Genomic DNA, 27290 nt, shown 5'->3' on the forward strand with positions numbered 1-27290 from the left:
GTCAAGATTTATGAAGTGCGGAGGCGATTTGCAAGTCTTGCAATGAGATTTAGTATATTTACACAAATAAGTGGTGATTCTGTATGCTGCTGGGATCTTTGGGGTGCCTACCAGAACTGCCTTGGTAATGGCAGCATGTATTTACAAACAATTCAGAGGTAAAGGTATATGATGATTCACAATTTCAACAAAATCGGCATTTTCTGATCATATTTTGACTAAGTTGAAAACAGCAATATTTTTTTTTCTGGACTTGACACCTAATTTTCACCTTAGTCCAGACACACTAATGTCTTTGTTTTTTCTTTTATGGAATTCTGATTAGATAATCCTGAGATGTGAAAAAGAGTCAGGGCCCAAAATGTCCCATGGAAACAGACCCTTGATTTTTTGAGTAGGCAAACAGTGATATAAACACCACTCTGATACATTTTTAGGTTTATTTGGAAGAAAATCGTAATGTTATGTAATTTTTACATACCCTAAAGCTCTTGTTCACCAACTGAAATAAAGTGTGTTAAAATGAATCGGGAAACAATAAACGATTCAAAAAAAAAAAATGTCCTTTAAATGGTGCTTACGGTGTGAGCCCTCAGTCACGCATCAGGAGGCCATTTCAGTGGGCACAATAGAGTAAATAGGAGGGTACCTGATATCGCATCCAAGAGGTGCCAGGGCCTGCTCGGTTTCTGCTGTGTATCCAAAACTGCCGAGGCCTTTGTGCACTTCTCCACCTCAGGAAGGCCGGGAGTTTCTAAACCCACTCGTCCTAGGAGACCCTGGAAAAAGAGAGATTAGAGACTTCATTCACAGCTACCCGGAGCAAATCTTTGAAGATTAAATTTATACCAGGCAAGCATAATCCGTTTTAGTTTTCTCAAACCATTCTAATTCTGCAAATTGAGGCGTTAATCTCAATTATTTCAGTGTATGCTCCATTTTTTCAGAAGAACTCTGTGAGGAACTTGTGAAACATTCAATTTCAAGTTCTAGCCTCTTAAAGCTGTGAAATTAATCATGCTGTACGTCAGACGTTGCATTGGAGGTGATCCTGTGCTTGACTAAACACCCTGGAGAGATTGCAGAAACCTGCTAAATCGGACCTTCTGCCTTTCGCTCGTGTCTAGATTCACCGTTACGGATGGAGCACACCGGCGATTTGTTCAAAACCACACAGAGAGGTATTCGAATAGCATTGTCGGCGTCTGAGGGCGGCAGAAACACGTTCCCTGAGAGAAAGACACCAGATGCATCGAGGGAAATGCCATTCTCCCCGAGCGCCCCCGGACCGCCCTCACGGCAGCAGCCCGGCGGGGACCCGCCGCCCGGCCCCACCCCGCCACCACCGGCCCCACACTTCGCCCCTCCGCCTCCATAGAACAACGGCGCCCTCTCGGCTCCGGCCCCGCCACAACCGGACGGGGGAACGGGCGGCTCCAGCCCCGCCGCCCCCCGCCTCGGCTGCCGCCTCCCGCCGCCGCGGCTCCGGCCCCCACCTCCCGCCCGTTGCCAAGGAGCCGCCGTTGCCATGGGAGGCCGCAGGGCGCATGCGCGCACTCGCGGAAGTGCCCGGATGCAGCGGGAGGAGGTGCTGCCGCCATATTTGCCCGGAGAGCAGCGAGCTGGTAGCTGCTGAGCCCCCCAGACCCATCGGCTTCCATCCGCCCCGTGCAGTCCCCGACGCCGCCCCGCCTGCAGGACATGGACGATCGGGAGGACCTCGTCTATCAGGCCAAGTTGGCTGAGCAGGCTGAGCGCTACGATGGTGAGCGCTGGCTAGGAAGGCCGTGCAAGGCCAAGGGGAGAGGGAGGGAGGGAGCGGCCACAAAATGGCGGCTGGGCGGGGGAGGGGGGGTAGGGGCGGAGGAGGGGGGCACAGACAAAATGGCGACTGGGAGCGCCCCAAGGGGCTGGTGGAGCTGGGGATGGGGGGCCTGAACAAGTGGGTGGCTTGGGCCTGGGCGGGGCCCGGTTCGGGGGGCGGTGGCGGCAGAAGCCGGGAATAAAATGGCGGCCGCGAAGGGCGAGTCCCGGGGGGGGTAGGGGAGCCGCCCCCGCCTCGGGGGGCCCGACAAAGAGACCCCACTCCCCCTCTTCGTGCCGCTGACCGGCGCGACTTGAGGTGGTTCTGTTCGGCCCGGGCCTCGCTTACCTTCGGCCCGGGCCTCGCTGAGCTCCGCGGTGTGGGGCTGAGGTCGCCTCGCCGCAGACAACGCCCAGTGCCGTGCTCTCCGGAAGGGGGGTGCCCGGCTCTCTCGCCCCTCGGGAGGCGATGCTGGCGAGAGGCTTGCTCGCCGTGGTGGGTCCCGGGGGAGGGGGCTAGCGCTTTTCTTTCTCTTCCTTTACCTGCGGTTGGAGATGCTGCTGCCCCTGGCAAACCCAGAGAGAGCGAGCTCTTACCCTGGAGGGATCGAGTACCTGGTACTTAATTGCCTAAAGAAAATGTATACGCTTTCATTATGTGGTAGAAATTACTACAGCTCATTTTACTTTCCAGCATCATCTTTTCATTCTTTTTCCCCTGGAAGTTTGTGCGCTATGCCTGAGCTTTTCATATTTGGGGGAAAACTGGTGGAGGGGAGGAACTGGAAACCCTGGATGGTGTCTGTTGCCCCAAAAACATTTGTCTTGTGGCTGTTTCTTCAAACCTGTTTGTTTCCCTTGCGTATAATAGAAAGGGCCTTTAATTTTCTCGGTGATACTACAATTCTGGGGCTGTTACTTTTGCCCTAAGACCTTATGTGTATTCACTTCAAGTGAAATAAATACTCTTGTATGTAAAATGTGTGAAATTACACTTCATTTAGAGGTAGGAAGACACTCCAAATACTTTCTGTTCATAATTTTCATAGACAACATGATCAAGTTCTCGCCAGATGACACTTTTACTGAGTTGTGCTTAGAAAGCTGCTGATAGTACTATTGCAGAACATCTGAAAAATGCAAGTTTTGGGGAGGAAAATAGAAATTACAACAAAAAAAGGAAGGCCTAAATAAGACTGATTTCTGTGACAGTTCCAGTAGGGAAATTAGGTAGGACTAAGAATTCCACTAAATGACATGAGTCAGATAGTCTCCACAATAACTGTAAGGACTTACAGAAGAAAATGCCCCCCCCCCCCCCCCCCCCCCCAACCCTCCAGATACAGGGGTACAAATTAATTGACTTGGGCAGAGGGGTGTATGCAATTCCGTATCCCACAGTAAGAGTGCAGCTTCTGCCGGGGTTTTGTTTCTTTCAGTATCTTATTGCCTGCCCTAAAGGGTGTGAGATGGGAAGATGCATTTCCTTCCCCCTGACCCTCAGTCCCAGTTCCAGCAACATTCCTGGAGTTGGTTTGGTGAGTAGGGAGGAAAGGGTTCCCTACCTGGTGTGGATGAGTCTGTGCAACTGAAGGTGTTGGCTTTGGTTTGAGTGGAAACCCAAGTTGGATGGGTTTCTAGGAAGAAATTCTTTACTGTGAGAGTGGTGAGGTGGTGGAACAGGTTGCCCAGGGAGGCTGTGGATGCCCCATCTGTGGAAGTGTTCAAGACCAGGCTCTATGAGGCTTTGAGCAGCCTGGTTTAGTGGGAGGTGTCCCTGCCCATGGCAGGGGGATTGGAACTAGATGATCTTTAAGGTCCCTTCCAACCCAACCCGTTCTGTGATTCTGTGGATGCTTGGCCAACATCCTGTAGGATTCATTGTCTTCGGGAGCTTTCGAGGCATGTCTTTCTGGTGTTCCCTTAAGTCAGGGGTAAATCAGTTCTTTAGGAGGTAATCAGACTCTACCCATTGTAGAGATCTGCAGTGCAAAACAATCACCCTTCCTGTCAACTAATAAAAATTGATTAGTAGGGATTGCCTTGGTGCAGCATTTCCCTTGATGGACTTTCTGTTCCACCAGTATCATGGCTGTTTGCGAAACAAACTGGCTAGATCAAAATGTAAAAGACTTCTTATGCTGTATCACTTCAGAATGGTAATGAGACTGTTTTCATTTAGGAGGGAACACTAAACTTGAAGTTGTCATGTTGAAATCAACATTGTGGGTTTTAGACTCCCAAAATTCATTGGAATGAAGTTGGGTAAACACATTTAAGGTGCACCCTCTCATTCTGCTAGCTGTTCTAAATGCATCTTCGTGTCTCTCATGTCTACGGACTGGAAGAATATGTACTGTAGATACTGTTTTAGCATCTAATTCTGTATTCTTGTTCAGCTGAAACAATTAAAAATTATTGGCATCGTTTGTTCTTGTTTATATGAAATACAGCAGTTCTGCCAAGATTGTAGCTGAGACTGTTAAATAATTCTGTGAACAAAATTGTGTGGGAAGCAGTATGGTGAAAGTGTTAAGTTATTTTTAATTTTGCTCTTCAGTTTGATCTTCGAGATACACAATCATAAGGTCACAGTTATTAATTGGCACATATAAAATGGTGTGATGGTAAGTACTGCCTACAAATATGTTGGAATACAAATCTCTTGTGTAACTTGAATGTGAGTGCGGAATGACAATTTCTCATGTTTAATGTTAGGATAGCATTAATTTCTGCCCCATCTTTTTCCTTGAGGCTTTAACAGAGTGTTGTGTGGTGGGTTGTTTTTTATGTATGGTGTATGGCATTTATAGCAGCACTGATGGTGGGCATCTGACTCGCTTCTCTGGTGTTACCTACCTGACCCACTTAGGGAATTTACAAACTCTTGGAAGGTATACTTGTGAATCGTTGGAAACCTAGGCCTGCGTCTATGCTGTCCTCGGTACATTGGCCCAGATTAAAGGGACAACTTTCTAGGTACTTTTGCAGTGTAAGTAGCACTTAAGCCCTGATCTCTAGAGATATTAAGAGATTTGGGTGTCTTACTATTGTCACAGATCTGCTCAGGCATGTCATGACAAATCACAAAATGCCAGGAAGCTTACTTACAATACAGGAAGCTTTGTGAGAAATCTCACTTAACTGCTGTTCCTTCAAAGACTAGTATTAATAGAATAATACAGAACTAAAATTGTCTTTTTTTGGAAAACAATTGCAGTAGGTGACATTGTGAAATTACCTTACTGGCATTTGAGTTCTTTTTATCAAGAGAATGTGTGTATCTGCGTTCCCATAGGCTGCTGCTGAACGTCGAAACCATTGTGTCCACATTGCTCATTGTGGAAGCTAGGTAACGTCTTTCTTTTAATCAGGTGAGAAACCTGCTATGACACAAGGTAGTCTGCAAGTGGATACTTAAACTCTAAGCAGCAGTTTTGTACTACAGGTCTTGAAGTATACGGCTTCAGATTTACATACGGTATGACTTGAGGTGATGAGAAATAGTTCGGGCTTTTTTTTTTTCCCCAAAAAAACAGATAATAGATCAAGGTACAGGTGAGAAGGAAAAAAAAAAACACCTATTTGAGAGCTCTCCTGGCTCCCAATACAGCGAGCTAACAGCTGACTCCTCTGTTTTTATAAATTGTCTGTCAGGGAAATGCATCTTTATTATGAAGGCAGTAAGGTGTGCAGTAATGGACTTAATTCAAGATTTGAACTCATTTTAGAAAAAATTGTTTCGTAGTAACAGGTCTTGAAATTACAGCTTAATGAAGAATCAATAAACTGTCACAAATTAGAATTTAAGTTGCATATTAATTTCAGTTTGCAGAGGACCCATCTCTTTCAAGCAAATGTCAAGCACACTTAAGTGTTTTTTTTGGTGGGCTTTATTTTTTTCCTTTTCCCCACATTAATGGTTAATACTTAATACCTGTCTGTCAACGGTCTTATGTTGTTGTGACGTGGGGTATGACTGCTCTTTGTCTCTGCAGTGGGTAGATGTGAAAGTGCTAAATGGCAGAAAAATCTCAGCATGTCCCTAAGAAGCATAGGAATCTAAGAGTATGGCCAAGACAATGTTGGAGGGATTAGATTGTTAATTTTTTTAAGTGATAATTGTTTATACACTAAATAAAAATTGACTTCTGATCATAAAGAGTTGTGTGAGAAAAGGCCCTTTTCTGTAATGGCCTTCTTGACTCTCCTGAGGTACCAAGAGCAACCAAAGGAGACAAACCTTTAAAATCAGACGGTTTGGTTCTCTGCAAGGAGTCCAGTAGCTGAGTTGGTGTCCGTTACACTCAAGTACTCTTGAGTTACTTGTACGAGAAGATTACTTAGTAGCAGATCTTGATCAAGAAGAGAAATGTATGATGAGGCTCAGTCTTTAGATTTGCCCATGTTTGCTTTCAAACTAAAGTTTTTGTTACAAATACTGGATAAACCCTCTTTTATTTAGAAAAGCATATGTTCACAGCTTGATGAGATGATAGTGATGAGTTGGAAATTATGTTCTTGTTGCATGAAATAGTTATGATAGGATTGATTATGCAGAAAATACAACTGTTACTTGGATAATTTGGCCTTAACCCATGTATTTCTCCAATTCGTGACAGTACAAGTATGCTTTGTAGAACTGTATATTGCAGAGTCATGCAGTGAAATGTTGGAAGTGTCTTGGCTGCACCAGCTGTTACAAACCTTATACAAGGAATAGCAGGATAACCTGCTGCTTTTTTTTTTTTTCCCCATAGTCTAAGCCACTGTGCAGGATGGGTATTCTTTGGTGTTTCCCCCCCTGCCCCCGCCTGTTGGCTGTCTTAACTTCTGGGAATATAGTTGTTAGGTTCTTTATGCTCGTTTGTATAAAACTCGTACATTGTGATAAGCGTGGCATGCTCTAGATAATGATCTTAAAGTAGGATTATCAATTTTTAGTACCTCAGTTGCACCCTGCTTTTGATTGCCTGTAATAATCTACTCAAGGCGCTCCAAGCACATGAAGACCTTTGAAGAAAAATTGCAAAAATTTATGTAGTGTGTAAGCATAAATGTTGTGTTTATTTTATGCTTTTAGAAACTAAGGGTGCAGTGCTGCAAAGTGGGGTGAGCTAATCTGATATTGAAAGAGGGATGTCCTCTTCCCTGGCTATTTTTCATGTTTACTTGGGTTCTAGTCTGACCCTTAGAGCCAGTTCAATTCGCTAAATAACAAGCACGGTATTTTTTTTTTTTGTTTTCTGAGCTGGTGACCTGAATCGCCCAGTTGAGAGGTCAAAGAAGTGTTGAGCTGGCATGAAGACATTGATACGGATAGAGGGGAAAGCCACCTGCCCACATCCCTGCAAGCTGCCGTACTGGTTTAGCCATCTTTTAAGTCTTACTTGCCAAATGCAGGATTTCTTAAGGCAACGGAGAAACCTAATGCGGGCAATGTGATAGTGTGTTGGGAAGAAGAGTTCCTAATGGATGAAAAAATGAGCCCTACATGCTCTTGGCTTGAATTTGGAGCAAATCATTGTAGTGAATAGAATGGTGCCCGCTGTTGGCAGGTGGAGGTATGCCGGTATAGGGAAAATGCAATCTGTGAACATTATCTTCACAGTTACACTGATCACTTAATGAAGAAAATACGCTTGCCCCCATTTCTTCAGCTCTTTTTTTTTCCTTTGTTCTCAGCAGTTTGCTGCTACTGCTAAGTTAGTACTTCTTGCTTCCATTTTTCTGGATTACTTTATAAATGTGAGCATGCTTCCGAGCACAGATCACTGTGTGATTCCATGGGTGATCTTTCTCCATTCTGAACACTTGAGTCTTATATTCATGCCCTGTTTCCTGTCTTTCAGCCAAGTGTTTATCCATGTGAGGACTTTCCTTCCTAACCCATGGCAGTTGAGTTCCTTAAAGAACCTTGGGTGAGGGACCTTGTCAAATGCCTTTGGGAAATCCAGGTAGACTATATCAATCATGTCTTCCTTATCCATATGCTTGACTCATTCAAAGCATCGCAGTAGATTTGTGAGGCATTACTTACACTTACAGAAGGCTATGCTCTACAATATATGGTTTATGCATATACCCAATCATTCAGGGTTTTCTTTTTTATGTAATTCCTGTTAACTTGACCCCTTGTGAGTGTTAGGTTAATGGTTCTGTAGTTCCTTTTGAGTGTCTGCTGGAACCCTTCTTGAAAATCAGTGTTAGCCGCTTTGCTTGCTGCTGCTACTAATCTTAACTGAGGTTGTGCACAACGGTTTAGGATCAGATGCTTTATTTTGAGTTCTTGAGACTTGCTACTGATCATTTCTTGTTCATTCCAAGAATGAAGAAGTACAAGACTAGTACTGAGCCTTCTCTGAATATTGCAGTATTCTGTGGTGAACGTGTGTTTTTTCTGCCGTATTCGTCACATCCCACTGGATGCTTATTTGCAGCTTTTAGCTCCTGAAATGCTGAAATAGATACTGAGCAGCAGCTTAGAAGCCTGAAGATCTTGGTCTGCTTTATTCCACTTAGATAAGGAGAATAGAAAGGATTAAACTTAAAACACAACTTGAGGCTTCTGAAGTGCTGTGCTTCTGCTACTATCAACTTCATAGTATTTAAGAATGCCACCTTCTGGGTTTTCCTAAGGTTTGTTTTGATTTGAGCCTTCAGTATGCCTGACCATCAAGTCATCTCTGTACCACCGTTACTCAACAAGCTCTTTTTTTGTTCTTATTTTAACAAGCTTTCGCACTTACGTAGTTCCTCTTTTGGTAGTTAAGCACACCACTAATAGATTTTCTAACTCTTGTTTTTCCTGCGGTAATGTTAAAGCAGTGGGTGTGGTGACAAGGGATAGTTACTTCATCAGTGAGGTTGAAGTAGATACTGTCTATTATTGAAAGTCAGATTAGGTGTGCCCTGTCATAAGCTATATAACTAGATTCTTCGTAAAACAAACAAAAAATTTGGAAAGCGTAGCATCATGGTTAATGAGAGACTTAATCGCTATATGATAACCTGAATTAGAGGTTGCCAATACTGTAGTTCTGCCCCAACAGATTCTCTTCCTTAGTGCATCAGCCCTTGTTTAGGCCAAGTGGTTTCTGATACGAGCACAAACTTTGATAGGATTGTCAGATACTGGCTACTCCTTGGTATGGCCTGCTGTTTCTTGTATTTGTATCCTGTATTGGGAAGGCTTTTAGTCTTTCCACTAAATTTGCTGTACATCACCTGTTTCTGTATTTTCTTATGCAGGGACATTCCAGTTCCCCTGAGATGCTTGGATTTCTAGAGTTTGAGAAGAAAAAATACTTAGTTTCTCATCTTTATCTGGCAAAGAGGCGTTCTTCATTTTGTTACCCACTAAGTTTCCTTGTCAACTGTGCCCTTCGTACAAATTCTGTGGGTTGGCCCCTAGTAGGTGGTTACCAGGCATGCTTCTCATCACTTTTAAACTTTGCCATTACTTTTTAGCTTAGAGTAAGGCATAATCTTTGTTTTTCATATTAAAACAAAAAAACCCAATCCCAAGCCATGTACCAGCCTGTCTTAAAAATCTTTTTTAGGTAGTACTTACTGTAGTGGCAACCACTGTCCAAAACCTTTTTGTTTTACAAGCTATGGATGTGTGTGTCCCTACTGTTACTCTGCAGTGGCTGGAGGTGAGGCAGCAGTGTTTGCGATGAGGAATCAAGCATCTTAGTCATAGTAGTAGAATGTGGGAACTTAAAAAATGGCATGGGCATTATTACAGTTTTGTATCTTAGGTAGTTGTTTTGAGTCTCAATTAAGTGCCTTTTTTCCGTAATAATACACAAACCTGATGAGACCAAATGTCTATGTATTGCGATATTTCTTACAACAACCAACAGCAAATGCCTGGGGAGGGATATAAATCTAGGGCAAGCGTGTCATTCTCCAGAATATTCCCCTATCCTTCCACATTTTACACTCTTGGGATTTCCTGTTCTGATGGTGGCATAATAAGGTGACAGCCACAATCAACTGAAAGGCTGGAACTTCACCACTTAAACTACAATCTCTGTCTTTTTAGAATCTGTATAACACTACATTGTCCATAACGCAGTGTAAGCATCTCCGGATTGTGTATGCAACGAGTTGTCATTACTGCACTAATCCTTCTTACTGAGGTGTAATCTCAGACTTGTGTTTTGTCTTGAATGGTCTCCGAGCTTTTCACCTCCTTGTGAAATCTTCCAGATAGGTAAAGCTGCACTTAAAATATAAAATATTTGTTCTGTAGGCAGGCATATATGGCTCTTTTTTTGTATAGAATTAGTTTTCTATTGGAGAAGATACTGATACGCGGTCCTCTTGCTTTTGTATTGCCTGCGTTCTTAAGATTATTCATCAGGCTTAAACTTTCAGGGCTGGATTATGGCTTTACTGTGGAAGACCAAGGTATATGTATGAAATTATTTTGTCTTGTTGAAATACCAGCCAAGATTTTTGTACTGTAGGTAAAATTGGGCTCTTTACTAAACTGGAAACTTTTTTCTCCAAGAGTTTTGTGGGTAGACTGATAAATCTTTTCTCTTTGTGCAAGACACTTGTTTAGGGTGAGATCTTAATCTGTGGTTGCGTATTTAACTAGTAACAGGATTAAGATTTTGAAGGGAAGACCTTTCAGTTCCCTTCGTCAGTGTATTAAAAGAGAGTATGTATCTACTATGAAGACTTGTTGAAGTTTGAGGATTTTGTGCTTCTGTGCAAATGTAGAAAACCTCGTGTGCTTCCCCCTGCCCTCCAGCATCTTATTCTTCACTACTGTCACTTGGTAAAAAGTCTGTTTGGTTTATTAACAACTCACAGCCGTAAAAATCTTGGGGTGACAAGGCCTATTTTCTGGTAGTTGAGCAGTTTTCTTTTGACAGCATTGTTTCTGTGGTCATGGTGGTTCTACAAGGTGATAGTTAATGACCTTCTCTGGAGAAGACTGAAGAGATGCAAAAGGACTAATATGTACTGACAGAGGCCGTGCTTCTTGTGGGACTGGGTCTTAGGTATGCCTCTGTAAAAGCTATTGCTCAGCTTAAATTTGATTTGTCCTCCAGTGTGCAGTGATGCTGGACCTCCTTTTCAAGGGCTTGTAGGTTTTTAGACTAGCAATGGGTAAAATCCTGCAGAAGATAAGCAGTTGATTACATCTGTAGTATGTTTAGAATAGGATACCTGTTTACAGGGAACAGCAAGTCTTGTGTGTAGTTCTCTTTCCTTGTAAATTTCCATGTTAGACCATTCTGCCTCTGGGGAAGTGATTGTGAAGGAAACCTGTAGTACACTTGATAAAACTTGCTCATTTTTTTCCCTAGTTGTTGCAATTTCCTGATATAGGCCAGAAGATCTTGGAAACTGTTACTGTACGCGTTTCTCACCTCCACGCTTCTGGAGTAATTATTACATCTGTATCATTGTTTATTGTAGAGATAGGTATGAATAGTTACTTTACTTCCTGAAGAAGCAGGAATTCTGTAAAAGTGTTGCAGTACATCCCTTAGTGACTGAAATGCTCTGTAGTTAATCCCAATTGTGTTGCTGTATGGCTGCTAGAGACTACTGGTAGGGTGCACAAGGCTGGAAGTGTAATTAAAAAAGACATGGTGTACTTGAGAAACCTTCCACTTCCAGAGAAGGTTTTAGTGTTACTCACTTTCCTCTGGTCTTCATAACTTCAGAGAAGATGTGATGGGACAACGTTAACGTGATCTTGCTTAGTTAAGTGTGCCATGTATGTAAAACCTTGGGTGTTTGACTAAAGATCTTCAGATTGATTGTGGATGCTTGTGAATGAGCATCATGGATGAATAGTATGGTATGACTACCCCCTCTTTTTTCCTACATTTTAAATGATTTGTATTTACATAGAGGATATCTTTTCATCTCATGAACTTCTGCAGCTAATGGTTGAAGGGAGGGCTGTGCATTCACAAATACAGGTTAATTTCTTAAACTGTGGCTGTAGTGCAGTTTCAATTCCTACTCTTATTTGAGGGCAGTTAAACATTAAGCTTAAAGACAAGCCCTGCATTTCTTGCTGGAGCTTGGCGAAGGTACCCAAGTAGCAGAGAGTGCAAGTCTTAATTCTCATTCGTCATCTTTGTTCACAAAAATTAATTGTCAGGCACGTTGTCTTGGGCGTAGCTCTGCTGTTTTAAGAAACTTCAAAATATGAGATGACTTAACTCCCATAATTTAAAAAAATTTACAGCTTTGAAGTAAATTCTCTGTATAGATGGTAGGGTCATCCTTCAGGAAACAAGTCATAGTCCTTGCATTATTTAAGTTGCATATTGTAACTGCATTATATTGCCTTTAACTTGTAGCTAGCTTAAATTACAAGATTGCATGCTTATATTAATATTAACTGTATGTATGTGGAATGTTTTAGGGCAACTCTTGAAATTTTCAGCAAAAACAGTTTACCGTTTTACAACAGTAGGGTGGTGTTTTCTAAAAGATTTTATCAAATCCTTAGTGGTTTTTTTGTTGTTGTTACTCTCCATGATCTGGAGAAGGAAAATCTACTGGTAGAGGTAAGGATGGTTTTTTTTCTGCTTCTGGTAAGAGTAGAGCCACTATAAAATTTTGTCCTGCACGCATGGAGACCTGTTGGAGACTGATAACATTGCTTCTGCCAGGGAAAAAGATTGAGCCTACAATTTCCATTGCTGAAATAGTCTATGCCTGTTATGATTGTGAGTTTTGTCACCCAAGGGAAAAATTGACAGTTAAGCTTCATCAGTTTCCCATTGCTTATGCTGCCATGACACAGCAAAACATAAGGAGGTAAAGTGATGGAGGAGGGATGATGAGTGGGCAAGGTAAATAGACCACAGAATAGTAAAGCTTCATATTAGGGGAGGCGTAGCCTAATCACAACATCATGCTCTTGGCAGAAGCTAAATATTTTTGGGCTCAATCTTAAGGGTCTTTTTCCAACCTAAATGATTGTATGATTCTCTGTCGTTCTGGTGTCGCTCTACCTGGCAAATAGCTATGAAACAGTTGTCCTGTTGAATAGATGAGATAGTTGGGGCTTAGTCTCATTCATTAATGGTCTTGTTTTCTGTCTGTGGGATTACAACCAGTTCTAGAAGCTGGAAGGTAAATGGTGAATGAACTGAAGCACTGTGTGGCAGGACAAAGCTTATGATTCCTGGATGTCTCATAGTAGGCTCTTAATTAGTTTATATTTAACATTTTTGACTTTTACTTTTCTAATACATCACAAGCAATCATAATGTGGTTAGGTAATGAAAGGATTATAACCAATCTTAAGTAGTTCAAGGTTTTCCTTCCACTTGAGTGTAGGAAATGTGTATTTAGTAATATTTTTTTTAACCTCAGGTTTAGAAGACCTTTTCAAAAAGTTTAAATTATAAATTTATATTTTGTGTGTTACTTTTCAGTGTAAATAGCTGCTTGGCATGGGTGGATATGGTTGCTCTGGTTATCCTCAGGATGGCTTTTTTTGTTACTTCTCCAAGCACCTACTTTTTCTTTTGGTGGTTTCATCTTGGAACTTTGACTTATTTCCCTAATAACAGTACTCGTACTCTCTACATCTGTTCAAATCTGGATTGTATTTTTTGGTTAATTACCCCATTACACTATATTCCAGTTAAAAAAAAAAATCAGTGGAGCATTCTGTATTCTTCAATTTATCTTTACTGTGCTGAAAGCTAGCTTATGTTTGCTCATGCTTTTCTCCCTATTCGCTGCTTTTTCTGAAACACTTTGAAGAACACGCGTTCCTGTGGGATTGTGCTGATAACTCTTATCCACTGTGAAAAACGTGTTTGCTGCTAATGCTGAATCCTTTTTGTCTGTCTCTTAAAAAAAAAAAAAACAAAAAAAAACAAAAAAAAAACAAACTAAAACCCAAAACAACTGTCTCTAAAGAATTTTCTGGGACCCTTGTCAAATGCATTTAAAAGAACATCAGATACTTCCTTTGTGTACATGCTCATTGATTTGTTTGGAACATTCCGGTATAAAAGTGAGGAATAACTGTGTATGAAAGGAGGAGGGAGCCTGTTTTCATAAGCTATCATTAACATACAACTTCTTTTGAATGGTTTGAAAGATGCTTTAGCTATGAGAATAATTGTCTGACCTTTTCCTCCTAGAAATGGTTGAATCAATGAAGAAAGTGGCTGGTATGGATGTGGAGTTGACAGTGGAAGAAAGAAACCTGCTTTCTGTTGCATATAAAAACGTGATTGGAGCCAGAAGAGCTTCCTGGAGAATAATCAGCAGCATTGAACAGAAAGAAGAAAACAAAGGTGGAGAAGATAAATTAAAAATGATTCGGGAATATCGGCAAATGGTAAGATGTAGTTGGTGTTGTAGCATAATGCCATTTAGTTAAGGTCCAGTTTTGTTACCTTTGCCATAAACTGCCCTGGTATTCTAGGTTGCCTGTGGTATGGTGAGCTGTAATAAGGTGACAGTCTTGAAAGGATGAAGTTCTTTTCCTTGTCTGGAGAACAGATATACTCGGTGAAGGGGAGAGGTCGGGTGTGTTTGTGTAAACACTCAAAAGGGCAGTAGGCTCAAAGAGAAAGGGAGGGATTTTCCTTCAGTGCGTCTACGTATCTGCTAAGCATTTGAGCTGTGCTGGCACTTTGCTTCTTCCCTGCTTACTGGAGTGTGAGGCTGCATGTGCTCAGGAGGCCTTATTCTTTCCCCTCCAACCTGACTTATCTCAAGCAACTTTTTCTGGAAAACTAACCATGTCAAAAGAAGTGTTTGGCTGTTAAGCTTCTAGTTCTGATAAGCAGCTTTGGCTCATACAGACTTTGACACTTGGTGCTATTGCAGTACCCTGTCCTACAGATTTCAAAATCTTAATGTTGTTGGTTGAAATGCCAACGTTGGGGAGGGATCTTCAGTGTTGTTCCTGGCATAAACACAGGCGGTGTAAGCCAAATGGCCACTTTTTTTGACTCCTCTACCTTTTATCGTTGTGATAGTTGCATTTCATGTCAATTGGCCTTGTTTTGTTAATTTTTCCCCCAGATGAAAACTTGGTGGGCGTTGCCGTAAACTCAGTGCTTAGCAGTTGGGTGACGCAGTGAAGAATAGTTGCCTAGTTAGTCTTGTACAATTGAACTGGCAGACCTATTATTAGCTCAGACAGCTATGCCTGTGCTGAAGTGAGTGCTGAGATAGTATGGCTTCTCTGACAGCGTCTAGTTCTTAAATTACAAATTTTTCTTTCTTTTTCCTTGTCCCTAAGCTGGTCAGTTACACTGGTAGCAGTTAAAGCAGTCACTTTCAGATAAAGCACTCCATGTTCCTGGGGATGGGGGATGTTAAGATGTCATGGTCATCTCAACTGTGAAACTTGCGTGTGTAATAACCTCTAGGGCCTTGTTATTTTCTCTCTTTTGAGAGGGGGAAAAATTGATGCACATAACTTCATGCTGAGTCTAGTCAGCCTGTGCAACTTTACCTAAAATGGAGAACTTGGAGCAAGCTTTGACAGTCATCGGTAAGGGCTAATGAAACCTTCAGCTATTAGAACAGCGAGTTGTTGTTCCCGTCCCCCCCCTTCCTTAAGTGATGGTTTAGCACGGAGCAGGCATGCTCCCATGCTATTTAAATCCCACACATTTCTGCAAAGACTTAATATCCATTATTTGGGGACAAGTGCCTCCACATGGTTCAGATCTTCACTTCCAGAGAAACAGTGGAGTGTATTATATCACCTGGCACTGATTCATATACTACCAATGGAAATGATGTTGGCTTGGAAATCTTTTCTCAGGAATGGCTCTGAACTACTTTCTGTTGACTCACAGGGTTTCTGTTGCTCTATGGAATTGTTAAAGTTGTGAGTTTCTAATTTTATGTTGGCATGCTGATGGGATGAGGCTCTGCCAGTTACATACAGTTCCAAATACCATTTCTTGATGGGTGTATAAAATCTTTCTGAGACCAAACAAAATAAGACAATAGCTATCTGATGATTGTTTAAATTTGTCTTTGCTGTGTGCTTCCAGGTTTTTTTGCACAGCATTTTGTGGGTGGTTACTATCTTCTGCCAAAGATCCTTTAATAGCGAAAAGACTCTTTTCTTGTCTTTGAAAGGACAGTAAAAAAGGCGTTGTTCTGCATGTCTGTCTTTACAGAGACCAGGTATCGTGCAGAACAGGCTGGTGTGCAAGAAATACATGTATGTAGTCCTTGAAGTACCTAGAGAGAGAGGCCACATGAAGTGCAGTGCCATGCCAACGGTATCTTCAGCTGTTAAATCCTTAAAGGGAATAGCTATCGCAGCAGCTTTAGGTGGAAGAGGGCTGTGGAGAACTGTAATGTAGTTCTGTACTGGAGAAAGGCCAGCTGTGTCTACTCAGCTCTAGTCTGCCTTTTCCTAGTGGCCTCTCTGTATTGTCTGTAGCTGAAGACCAGATCCTGTTTGTGGCTGCTGGGAGAGGTAATATGAGTTAGCATCTGCTATAAGGAGAGTGTTAAAGGGTTTGGCAAGATGGCATGGGACCATTAAGGGCCTGAAGAACATACTGCAGAGGTTTGGGTGATGCTTCTTGCTGCCGCTGCTGGAACAATAGCATAACTGCCCTGTTGACATGCTCAGTGCTTCTCTGAGGTCCAGGCTTGGCAGAGTTCTGGTTATGCTACCTTGTCAACAAATACCCACTATTGTAACATTTTTCAGAGTAAGTTCAGCATTGTTGGGAAGACCCTTCCCAGTCTTAGAAGGCTCTGAAGAAAAAACCCCAACGCAGTGCTTGTCTGGGGACTGACAGGCCAAGTTTAGAGCACTGGGGAGTTGGAGAGAACCAGCATCTGTAGAAAAACACATCTCTTGCCTCCCACTAGAACCAGGTGTGACCTTGCTCAGCTGTAGAGTGCTGCCTGAGTTGAAATGGAAGGGGTACTGTGCGAAAGTAATTGTTTGGTGGTTTTGGTCTACATCAGTATTTATTATAATTTAGGACATGCTCTTAAAAATGTTTGGAGTTTGTTTGAGCTACTAGCCAGTGTGACTTGGAGAAGAACTCAAGGGATGATGGTGTTGTCAGCATAGGGCCAGGCTGGTTTTTACTGAGGCATGCACTAGGCAACACTTGAGAGATGATGGAAGATGCCAGGCTGTGCCTTTACCCAAGCCACTTAAGATAAATGTAGCAAAACACATACATAGCCATGGGGGGAAATGCCGCTTACTTGCCTCCTTTGTACAGAGGCTGCTTTTCCGTGTCCTGTTGGTCCATTTGGATACGCAAACGTAAAGCTTCTGGCATTCTCATCTGACTGCATCTCTGTAGATGAGAACACACTGAAGCTTGCACTCTTTGTCCTTGAGAGGATGAAGTGCTGTATGTCTGCACATAATGCAGTTCACTTCCTTACGGTAAAACCAAATCCCTTCCCTAATAGCATAGGACAAGTATTCACCTTCCTCTTACTGGTCTGTGTTTGTGGCATGTGAGAATGTATGTGTTTCTAGTGCTCTGACTTACAACCTGGGTTGTGTTTTAGGGTAGCTGCAGGGCTCTTCTTTCCCCTCTTCTTAGAAAGCTTAGGCTATGAATTGGCATAAATGCGGGTGCTCGGTCTGTTTTGGCAGGGTGGGAGGGGGTGGGTTACAGGCTTCAGCAACTGTTTCCTACCGTTCTAGTTTCATGTTGCATCTCAGTTGTGAGGTGCAGCTATTTTGGGGCCTACGTATTAAAACAGGTCAACGAACTAGTACAGGCTACCCTTCTCCTGGTTGCTTCTAATAAGTTTCCTTATTTAGATCGCTGGGTGGTTTACAAGCTTTTGTATCTGCAGAGCTAAGAACACAGTCTGGAATCTGATTAAGCCAGCACTACCGTTAAAAGAAGGAGAGGCAGGGTGGATTGTGGAGGCTTCTATGCACCCGTTGGCGTGACCAGTCATTCCTTGCTGGTCAGAGCCTGTAGTACCATTTGTTGTATTTGGAGCTGGAATGGTGATAGACCCTAAACCTACTTTTTCTGAGCGCTCTAAAAGGCTTAGTGTGGGCTCTCACGCTGGTTTGCTGCTTTGCAGAGCTCATTGAGCCACTCTGTCTAGAACAGATGCTTTTGGTAGAAGAGCTTTTAGGGCTTTGTTGTGGGGTTTTTGTATTGTTCTTAATCAACTCGATTTGTATTAAATCTTTTTAAACTAAGCTTAGTCAGGACATTTACATTGCCCTGGACAGCAGCTGATCTCTGATAACTTGTGTGATTGATCCTTTAAGCAAAGCTGAAAAAGGTCTGTCTGAGATGAAAAAGAAGTTTGTACGTGTATGGTTATTTAACAAAAGAGGACTAGAAACTGATTTAATTCTTTGCAGTTTTGCTGAAGATCTCTCTGCAAAAGAAGTCATTGAAAAAGAGGATCAAGAGGAAAGAAGTTTGCAGGAACTGACTGCTGGCCAAAGGTTTTATAGCTTTTGTAGCCCAAGAATATATGAAGTAGATTCTTCTGAAGTGACCATATTTCAGCAACTTCCATAAGCATTTGTCATGTAACTTTATAGTATCTAAACCTTCCCTGAATGTTAGGGCATTCTGACATTGTTTGTATATGAAATTTGCTGTAGATTAATTTCTCCAAAGGAACTTCTGCAAATCTGTTAAGTCATTTTGTACAAATTGGTATGTGTAAGTATGTGCCAGTTTAACATTATTTTGGAGATGTAGTTTTAACAGCTTTTGGGATAGGTGTTGTGGTTACAAACTCCAATAGTTTGGGAGCTATCTGGTGAAAAAAGTACTACATGGCAAGAAAAATGCTTAAAGAATGAAGGACATATAACTTCATGGGTGGAAGGATAGGAAGGGATAGGGGACTAAGTGGGGTTGCTCATGTGATCCAAGACGTGCAGTTATTGGTAGTTTCTTGAAACTAATGTTGATGTCTTTGCTTGAAAATGTCTACTTTAGAGTAATAAAAGTAGCTTGAGACAAAGTTGTCTTCAGCTGTAGCTATGAAAGTTACTGTGAAATCATGAAAGAGCAGCAATAGGCTACTGTCTGCACTTAACAAACCACACCTACTGTGAATGACACGGGGTGCTGAGAGCAAGTCTGGGTTTGGCAGTGGTGATGTGAAAAGACAGTTTTTAGCTTTTTTTGGGCATGCTTAGTTTCTTTGCTGTCAGGTGCGAAACTTTCTGTGGTAAAACCTAACCTCATAGACCTTGCTTTATGCTCTAAATCAGAAAAAATGGAAGGTGATGTGATTCTGCTTTCAGCTTTGGCTATTAAAACACACTATCTGGTTTTAAGTAAGGCTTTATATATTGGATTTCTTTGACCACAAATCACACTGTTAGCGTAGATGACATCTGCTTTTTCTCAGAGTTGTTGTGCTTTGGCTTTTTGTGCTTGCTTCTAAAGTTTGTACCCTCTGGAGTTTGTTTTCCTCTCGTATCTGACCTTTTTGTTTGTGTGGCACATCTTTATTCTGTTGTGATGCACCGTGATTTTTATCTGTTAGAGCTTTGTCTCCCAAGTAGTCACTAGAACCTTGTTCTGAAGGTGTCATTTAACTCTGGGGCAGAATGGAGTTTAGCTTTATTTGTATTAATTGCCTTCAAATTGTCCCATTCACCATTGCTACTTTTAGGGCAGCCTTCCAGGGTCAAAAATTTAAGAAATCAGGAGTTGTGCAAGCCTTGCATAAGGAATTATATCCTGAGACAGACTTAGTGCAGCTGTCTAGCAAGATGTCTTCCAGGGAATTCATAATTCCGTTACTCAGTTATGTATTTCATCATACACCAGTCCTTGCCTTTTTTTGTGTGCCAGCTAACTATGCAGAACTGTTTTGCTTAGTGCACCTGTGGAACAGCTGAATTTGTTGTTCTTGGTTTTGGTTTTTTTCCCTTCTGTCCTCCCCTCTCTGGATTTTTATGATGTTACCTGTTTGATACTTGGATATTTTTGAAATAGCTCTTAGTCTTATGTGCTAACCTGGCCTCCTTTTTGTTTTGGATTTTTTTATAGGTTGAGACTGAACTGAAGTTAATCTGTTGTGACATTCTGGATGTACTGGACAAACACCTCATTCCAGCAGCTAACACTGGCGAGTCCAAGGTTTTCTATTACAAAATGTAAGTATCCTCTGGTGAGGTAAGGACCTCTTACTGTATCTGAACTAGATACAGAAATAAAGTAGCTATACCTGTGTTTGCTGCCCACTCAACCACGGTAACTGCTTCTAGAAAGAAGGCAGTTTGGTCATATCTAGCCAATATTCCTTTTTGACAGCTTTGAGGTGTTAAGTGTCCTGATTGTGTGGGTTTGGATAGATGATGATGTTTGGAATAAGGTCATGAGAACTTAATATAAGCTGTTGTGCAGCTCTTAGATGTAAGAAACAACCGTTTTTTTTAAATGAGGTGCTTTCTTGCATGAGCTGTACGCTGACAAAGAGAAGAAAATTAGGTAGGCAGATAACTGTCGTGTAGTATCAACTTAAAAATTGCACTACCAAATGGAACTTGGCCTTGGAGTATGTTGTTGTGTTGCTAATTTGCATATTTTGTACTCTCTGAAGCATAGTTTAAATCTTGAAAAGATCAGGAGTGTTTTCCCCTCTAGTGGAACTATCTCTATGCTTCAGATCAAAAACTTGTCTGGTTTATGTGAGATGCAGTTGTACAGAGACAGTTGATAATGTAGAAGGTAATACTGTGATTTCATGTACTAACGCAAGAAAATGAACCCAAACTGTTTTTCCTGCCTGATGGCTTAAAATTCACTCGAGTACTAATGCACTGTTGCCTAGACAGTAATTCAGCAGCAGCGTCCTCTGAGTGTGAATATATAGACGTCAGTTTCAAACCAAGCTGTTAATTTAGTGGCTGGTGGGGAAGTAGGGACTACTGACCGTCTGTTTCTGTTTTCAGGAAGGGGGACTACCATAGGTATCTGGCTGAGTTTGCCACAGGGAATGACAGGAAGGAGGCTGCAGAGAATAGCTTGGTGGCTTATAAAGCTGCTAGTGATATTGCAATGACAGAACTCCCGCCAACACATCCTATCCGCTTAGGACTTGCGCTCAACTTCTCTGTATTCTACTATGAAATTCTTAATTCTCCTGATCGTGCCTGCAGGTAGGTAGTGACTGGCAAGATGGGAAACTTTTATGTGAATACCAAACAAGTCAGAAATGGTTGCTGCATGGGTAACTGCTTTTCTTCAGTGGGAACACTGGGCTGGTTTTCTTCCTGCTAGTAGTTGATGACTTGCTCTGTTTGAGGTCAATTAATTGGAAAGATTTTCAACTTTGCCATTTTCTTTTGAGTCCAAACCCATTTGTTTATCTGGGAGTAGATTATGTATGGGAAGCAGGGTAGGGATAACTTGGATTGATCAACTAATGGCAGTTTAACAGCTTGCCATGTTAACTCTGGGCATGCCCTTACCCCGCAAAAAGTGTGAGATGATTTAACTTGCCTCTCTTGCTGTTGGCTGTTATACAAGGTAAGAGGGGTCATGTTACTAATTTCTGTGAACTCTGGGCATTTATAGAATGACAATAGCTCATCTGTCTCTAGAGATTCAGCTGATATAAGCATGAAAGTGAGGATTGAAGGAAATATCATTTGTCTTCTATGCCTATCATTGTAGGGTATGTAATATACTTTCTCTTAAGCTTTTAGGAGACCTTGATCAGTTGTACTTCAAGATGTAGAAATATTTAATAAAACCAGTATTCTTGAGTGAAAAAAAAATACTGTTCTTAAGCACACAAAGTGACTGGTTTTGAAGCTGGGAGGGAGATATTTGGTTGAATGTCTGAACACTGTTGATATAAAAAAAACACTGTTGCAGAAGCTGTGGATGTTGTGTAGCCAGACTAGAAGATAGGTGTTCAGAGGCACAGGTTTAACTTGTGTGCTGCTGAAATCTGTTTTGCAACCGATGTTAAATCTGACTTTATTCTGTGCTTACAGGTTGGCAAAAGCAGCTTTCGATGATGCTATTGCAGAACTGGATACACTGAGTGAAGAAAGCTATAAGGACTCTACACTTATCATGCAGTTGTTACGTGATAATCTGACACTATGGACTTCAGACATGCAGGGTGATGGTAAGTAAACTGTTCCAAAATGCTGCTGGCCCCCATCTCTGCCCAGAAAACAGCGTGGAGATGTAGACTGGTGTGGTGTTTTACTTCTGTCTTTCCTAATCATTGACCTGCCTGAACGGGTGTCTTTTCTTAACAGTGGGTAAGTTGATGGGGTGACACTAGCTTCTTCTGAGAAGCTTTTCAGCTCTTGCTTGAAGGCAGGTGGTGTAGAATTAGTAACACTAATATTTTTTTTTTTTTTCTCCCCACCTGGCTGTTTAGTCATCTGATTATTTTAAAAGCAGTGACTTTGTGTCATTCAGCTCTTCTTTCATATTGCTTGTCATGTTCATCTATGGCTGCCATTCCAATCGGATGTGAATTTCTGGTGCAGGAGGGAGTCCTGCAAATGATTTAGTTCCCCCTTGTTTTCAGGTCACTCAGTATTTCTGCTGGCATTTTAGTGGAAGGCTTACCACCATCATACTAATGACTTCACCTTACAGCGCTTTCTGTATCTTTCGCTCTTCTTATGAAGAATCGAGTATGAATAGAAGAGGAAAAAGGAAAAGGGATTTTGTAAAATACTTTGTTACGAGGGCAGGAGGAAAAAAAAAAAGCTTGGGGGAATCTAATTTCCTACTTAAGATGTTTAAAGTACTTTAATACTCCCAAAAATGCTAGGTTGTGACTCCTGAAGTGGGCTGTTGCCAGAGCAAATACTGAATGTGTCCTCTGGCAGTACCAGAGCGTGGGACATCGATTACTCCTGTTTACTAACACTTAATAGTTATTTAAAGTTTTTTAAGTGGGTTTTCTTTTGCATTCTAAATGGACTTTTTCCTCTTTCACATACAATGCGAAGTATAAATTTACTCTTGTATATTTTTTTTTAGAGTTACGCCTTCTGTTGCACAGATGATTGGTAGTGAATTAAACATATTCTCTGTCTAGAAAGGGTAAACTCACATTTTCTTCTGCAAAAATCATGTCCTGGAGAGACACGTGGAAAGAGCTGGCTGTCTTTCTTTTAACTTGGGGGGCGGAGGAAGTCAGTCCTATTTACAGTCTGTTGGGTACTCAGAAATCCACAGAGGTTTGAAACAACGTTGCTGCTTAACTTCAGATAAATGCCTTAAATTATTTTTTTTTTTGTAAGATGTTAGTTGAAGCATGGCAATAACCGTATAGCATTACTTTGCAGTACTCTGGTGTAGTGTCCATTTGAAAGCAGTTGTAGAATCTCTTAAATTTTTATTGGCTACCCGTGTTTGTGGGGTTGATGGGTTGGTTTTAAAGTATTGTTAGTTGATAGCTTCTAGCTCTTTGCGTAGGTCATGGGAACCGAGTCTTGCAGGTCACGATTTGTCCCTATTACTTCAGGCTTTTGACAGAACTGGGAAAACTGTCACTGTTGCGGGGTCTTGGCTCCTAGGTTATGCTACATCTAAGTCTCTTGCTTAAGTCTTTTGCAAGAGATCCCATCTTGCTTTCAGAGATGTAAAATTACCAAAGGGTGCGGAAGCACACGTGTGTATCCTGGATGGGTCTGTACAGACTCTGCTCGAAATACGGCAGGTATTAGTAGATGCCTTCCTTGCCATGGTTAGGCATTGGAAAAAGAAATTTTTCCGAATTCCCACAATTAAGATACGACCTTCTATTTTCTGCTTTTTTGGTGGATGCAAATATCCTTGCGCTCTGTGGGAACACTGAGAAAATAGCCGGATTGCTGTTGCAAGACAGTGGCATTGGAACATCTTCCAAAAGCTGTTGATATTTGCATGAGAGCTGAGTAACGTCTGTCTTGTTTATCTCGCATATCAGAGAAGTTCAACAAGATGATTAACGGGGGCTCTTTTTTTGGCATAATCTAGTTTCAAATTTCTTGTTTAATAATTAGATCAATAGCATGAAAACAGATATTTTTGTTCTTCGTAAGTATTTCAGATTATCCTATTTACTGTTTATCATGCATACCAGAAAGATAATGATTGCAAAATTGAAAATGCTGCAGAATTACTAAAATCGTGGTGCAGTTCTTTATGTCCACAAAAAAATACGGTGTTTATGCATAATGTTTAGACATAGATGCAGAGTTTTCTCATTTCTTCATACCACGCTCATACGCTGTTGTTTCCATAACTCCGTATTTCTGAAATGGGTTGGAGCCTTTGAAGATCGGCAAAAGTTAATAGTGGTGCTGAGAAAGATCATCACAATTACCAGTTTCCGAAGGGGTGGGGGAGACTTGAAAAAGGCTTGTTCTTCTGCATTAAGCTTTTGTGTGCTTTGATGTCAGTTGTGTAGGTTGTAGGGAATGACTGTAAAATCAGGTGTTACTCAGCTGCTGCACTCTTCCATCTCACTTACTGTATCTTTTAACCATGTCATAGACGAGCTGTTTAGTTTATTTTCACGCTTGTAATGTCGTCTTCATATGATTCCTGTTTTCCCCTTCTTTCCTGCTGTATAGATTCCTAAAGGAAAGTCCAACTGTTCATTTCCTAAAAACTCTACTTTGTAAGTCTTCGTCATGGCTTAATGAACTTCTCAGCCTCCGTTTTCTTCCGATCACTAATCATGCTTGCCTCTGCCACTCTCTCGCTGCTGATAAATTGCTTGTATCTTTGACTCCATTCCAGGGCTAAGCAATGTTCTACCAGCTTGTGACCCGTTCCAGGACCTGTCCAGGTCCAATACGCTTGACTAAGATCCAAAGTAACTTACCTGTTTGGGAATTGAGCTGCATACCTGGATGGATATTAAAAATATTTGGGCATGAAAAGTACTTTCACCATCGCCTGTTAAAGGAGTACTTGCTTAAGTGTGTTGGCTAGAGCATGCTCAGATCTTCTTTTAATAGTCTTCCTGGGTCAGGGCCTCTGCTTTCCTCTTAAATGATCTGTTCTGTAACTTTAATTGTAAATTTTATTGATGCCGAATGTCAGATGCCTTGTATTCCTAGGCCACCTCTTCCAGAATCTACCTTGTATTGTACCTAGTGATAATTCTGAATCTGGACATGCTCTGAGCAGGCATTCTGATTATATGCTGAAAGTCATTAGTCTCATTTGATTGGATTTTATTGCAAATTAACTTAATTGGTAGGTTTTGTTTATTGCCCTTAAGAGAGTACCATCTCACATGGTTAAGGATAATTGTAAAGGAAACATTTTTCAGTTTCTCTTATCAATTAACTTAATCGTGCATGTGTTACGGCACTAGCTGAAGTACATTAAACTTTATCCTGTTGCAGCAGGAATGCGGCACAGCCGTGCCGGAGGCATCGCATGCAGCTCACCCAGGGGCAGCTACGGTACAACCAAAGAGCCTTTATGGGTAGACTTCCATTTCACTGCATGTCGCAGCCTGGTTGAGTAGGTCCCAACTGGCCAATTTTTCAAGAGAAATTAATTACCCCAAAATGTTTTCCTTTAATGACCTCAAGCCGAGGGGGTTTCCTCTCACGTTGGACTTGAAGCAGGGACGTTCTTTCACACTCCCTTTGGTACTTTTAATAAATACACGACATCAGTGTTACAAAATCGACTGCAACTTCGCTGTTGTTGAGACTTGAGTGGACTTGGGCAAAAAAAGAAGTTTAATTTCCAAAAACTGTTTTAGTCTCATTTCTGTAGCTAGTGAATAGATGTCCTTAGCGCGCTCTGGAGTAGAGATGAAGTTCTTGGGAAGGTATTTTCTGACTTAAGGATGTTGATCTACAGCCGTTCTGATGACTTTTGTCTTGGCTGTTCATCCCTTGATCAACAGGACCGATCACAGGCGCAGTCTCAGTGTTCTGAAATGGTGGTTTGTTGTTTGTCCTTATGACAGAGTACGTTGTCTAATAGCTCGTGCTACAGTTCTGTATGAAATGTGACGAGGTGATTATAAGGCTTAATTTCTATGGAAACGCTTCACCCCAGAACTAGCTGCGTTATGAGAGTGTGTGTGTGTCATTTCTGCAAGCGTGTGAGCGAGCGTGTGTGCTTGCATGAAACTATTAATCTCTAGATGCTCGTTAAACCATTCTGCAGGTCTCACTTCTCAAAGTTAACATCTTCCTTTACTTTAACGCTTTCATAGGTGAAGAACAGAATAAAGAAGCGCTGCAGGATGTGGAAGATGAAAACCAGTGAGACACAAAGGCCAACAAGAGAACCCATCTCTGACCACCCTTCCCCTTCCCCACAAAAACCCTCAGTGTCACTCTGAGAACCACCAAATCTGACTTTTACATTGGGTCTCAGAATTTAGGTTCCTGCCCTGTTGGGTTTCTTTATTTTTATTTTTTTTTTTTTTACACAGTTTAAAAGTTCTTAAAAGGCAAGAGTGAATTTCTGTGGATTTTACTGGTGCCAGCTTTTAGGTTCTTTAAGACACTAACAGGACTGCGTAAAGGCTCTTTCAGCATTACTGTATTGTCTCCTGCCAGATGTGGTGATTGCCATCAGCCGTGGATGTCACACCTGAAGGCCATTAGACTTGTAGGGGAGAGATTCGTTATGGCAAGGTAGTGCGCATGTGGTGGCATTTTTCTTTTTTTATAACTGTTTAAACTGAATTTTATACCAATGTTTAAACTTAATTAGGTGTTTAGCTTGAAGTTACAGGTTGCATTGGGACATATATTGTAGTGGTTTTACTGTATAAAAACAAAAGTTTCCAAACTGCTGAAATGTTGCTGAAAATCATGGTGCTGGTAACAGTTCAACAATCCGTGGCTGCTCATTCTTGCCTATTCTTTACTTTTCCTCAAAGCAGGTTAGCATTGAAGGTGGCATTGATAAGCCTGCATGCGTGTTCAATATTTTTTCTTTCTCCCTCCCCGTTCCCCATCTCCCTTCGCTCGCTCAACCTCTTTTGTTCAGTATGTGTAACTTGAAGCTAATTTGTACTACTGGATATCTGACTGGAGCCACAGATACAGAATCTGTATTGTTCTTACTGAAACACAGCATGGAATTAACATTAAACTTAAATAAAACAAACCTAAATTAAAAATGCCAAATATTACCACGACTTTCTTTTATATTTTAGTTGTTTCGGCAAGAATAACTCTGCTTTGTTGCTTGTAATAGGAACACTTGGAGGGGGAGACAAAAAGAGAAGGAACAGCATTGCTCTTCAGATATGAGCTAAAGTAAGATCCCAGTCTTAGCCGTAAGTAGTCCGGCTGCGAGCCCAGCCTCCGGCGCAGGAGTCGGAAGCTCTTCCACACCATGTGTCCCTCTTTCCCTTCCTGAAGGCACAAAAAGCCCTCAGCTGGTCGGTGCATTCCTCTCACTTGCCCTCACAGCGCTCCTCAGCCAGCCCAGTTCCGCGGATGGAGAGAAGGGAAACACCTTAATCTTAACGCGTCCGCCCGGCTTAGCCGATGGCCTGGGAATCTCTAGCAATAATCTGCT

General features: G+C 41.7%; 1 protein-coding gene across 2 annotated transcripts; it reads left to right on the top strand.

Annotated features, from left to right (window-relative positions):
- The first annotated feature begins 1249 nt into the window (after nucleotides 1–1249).
- Nucleotides 1250–26904, top strand: YWHAE (tyrosine 3-monooxygenase/tryptophan 5-monooxygenase activation protein epsilon). 2 transcript variants are annotated; one of them, XM_074595002.1, is made up of 7 exons: nucleotides 1556–1765; nucleotides 13950–14149; nucleotides 19809–19915; nucleotides 20714–20920; nucleotides 21764–21900; nucleotides 24356–24402; nucleotides 25969–26904. In XM_074595002.1, exons 1-6 carry the CDS (start codon nucleotides 1702–1704, stop codon nucleotides 24361–24363), a joined length of 723 nt encoding a protein of 240 aa, XP_074451103.1. In that variant the 5' UTR covers nucleotides 1556–1701; the 3' UTR covers nucleotides 24364–24402; nucleotides 25969–26904. The 2 variants fall into 2 exon arrangements, with proteins under 2 accessions (XP_074451102.1, XP_074451103.1); XM_074595001.1 differs by lacking the exon at nucleotides 24356–24402 and having other exon boundaries at nucleotides 1250–1765.
- The last annotated feature ends 386 nt before the right edge of the window (nucleotides 26905–27290 follow it).

This window comes from Larus michahellis, chromosome 7, assembly GCF_964199755.1.
Source record: "Larus michahellis chromosome 7, bLarMic1.1, whole genome shotgun sequence".
Classification (NCBI taxonomy): domain Eukaryota; kingdom Metazoa; phylum Chordata; class Aves; order Charadriiformes; family Laridae; genus Larus; species Larus michahellis.

What these genes read in the sequence shown, in the direction of transcription:
- YWHAE (XM_074595001.1), top strand. Translation starts at nt 1,702, where the DNA reads ATGGACGATCGGGAGGACCTCGTCTATCAGGCCAAGTTGGCTGAGCAG. An exon ending in GCAGGCTGAGCGCTACGATG is followed by an intron (nt 1,766 to 13,949) that starts GTGAGCGCTGGC and finishes TTTTCCTCCTAG; the next exon opens with AAATGGTTGAATCAATGAAG. An exon ending in TTCAGACATGCAGGGTGATG is followed by an intron (nt 21,901 to 25,968) that starts GTAAGTAAACTG and finishes ACGCTTTCATAG; the next exon opens with GTGAAGAACAGAATAAAGAA.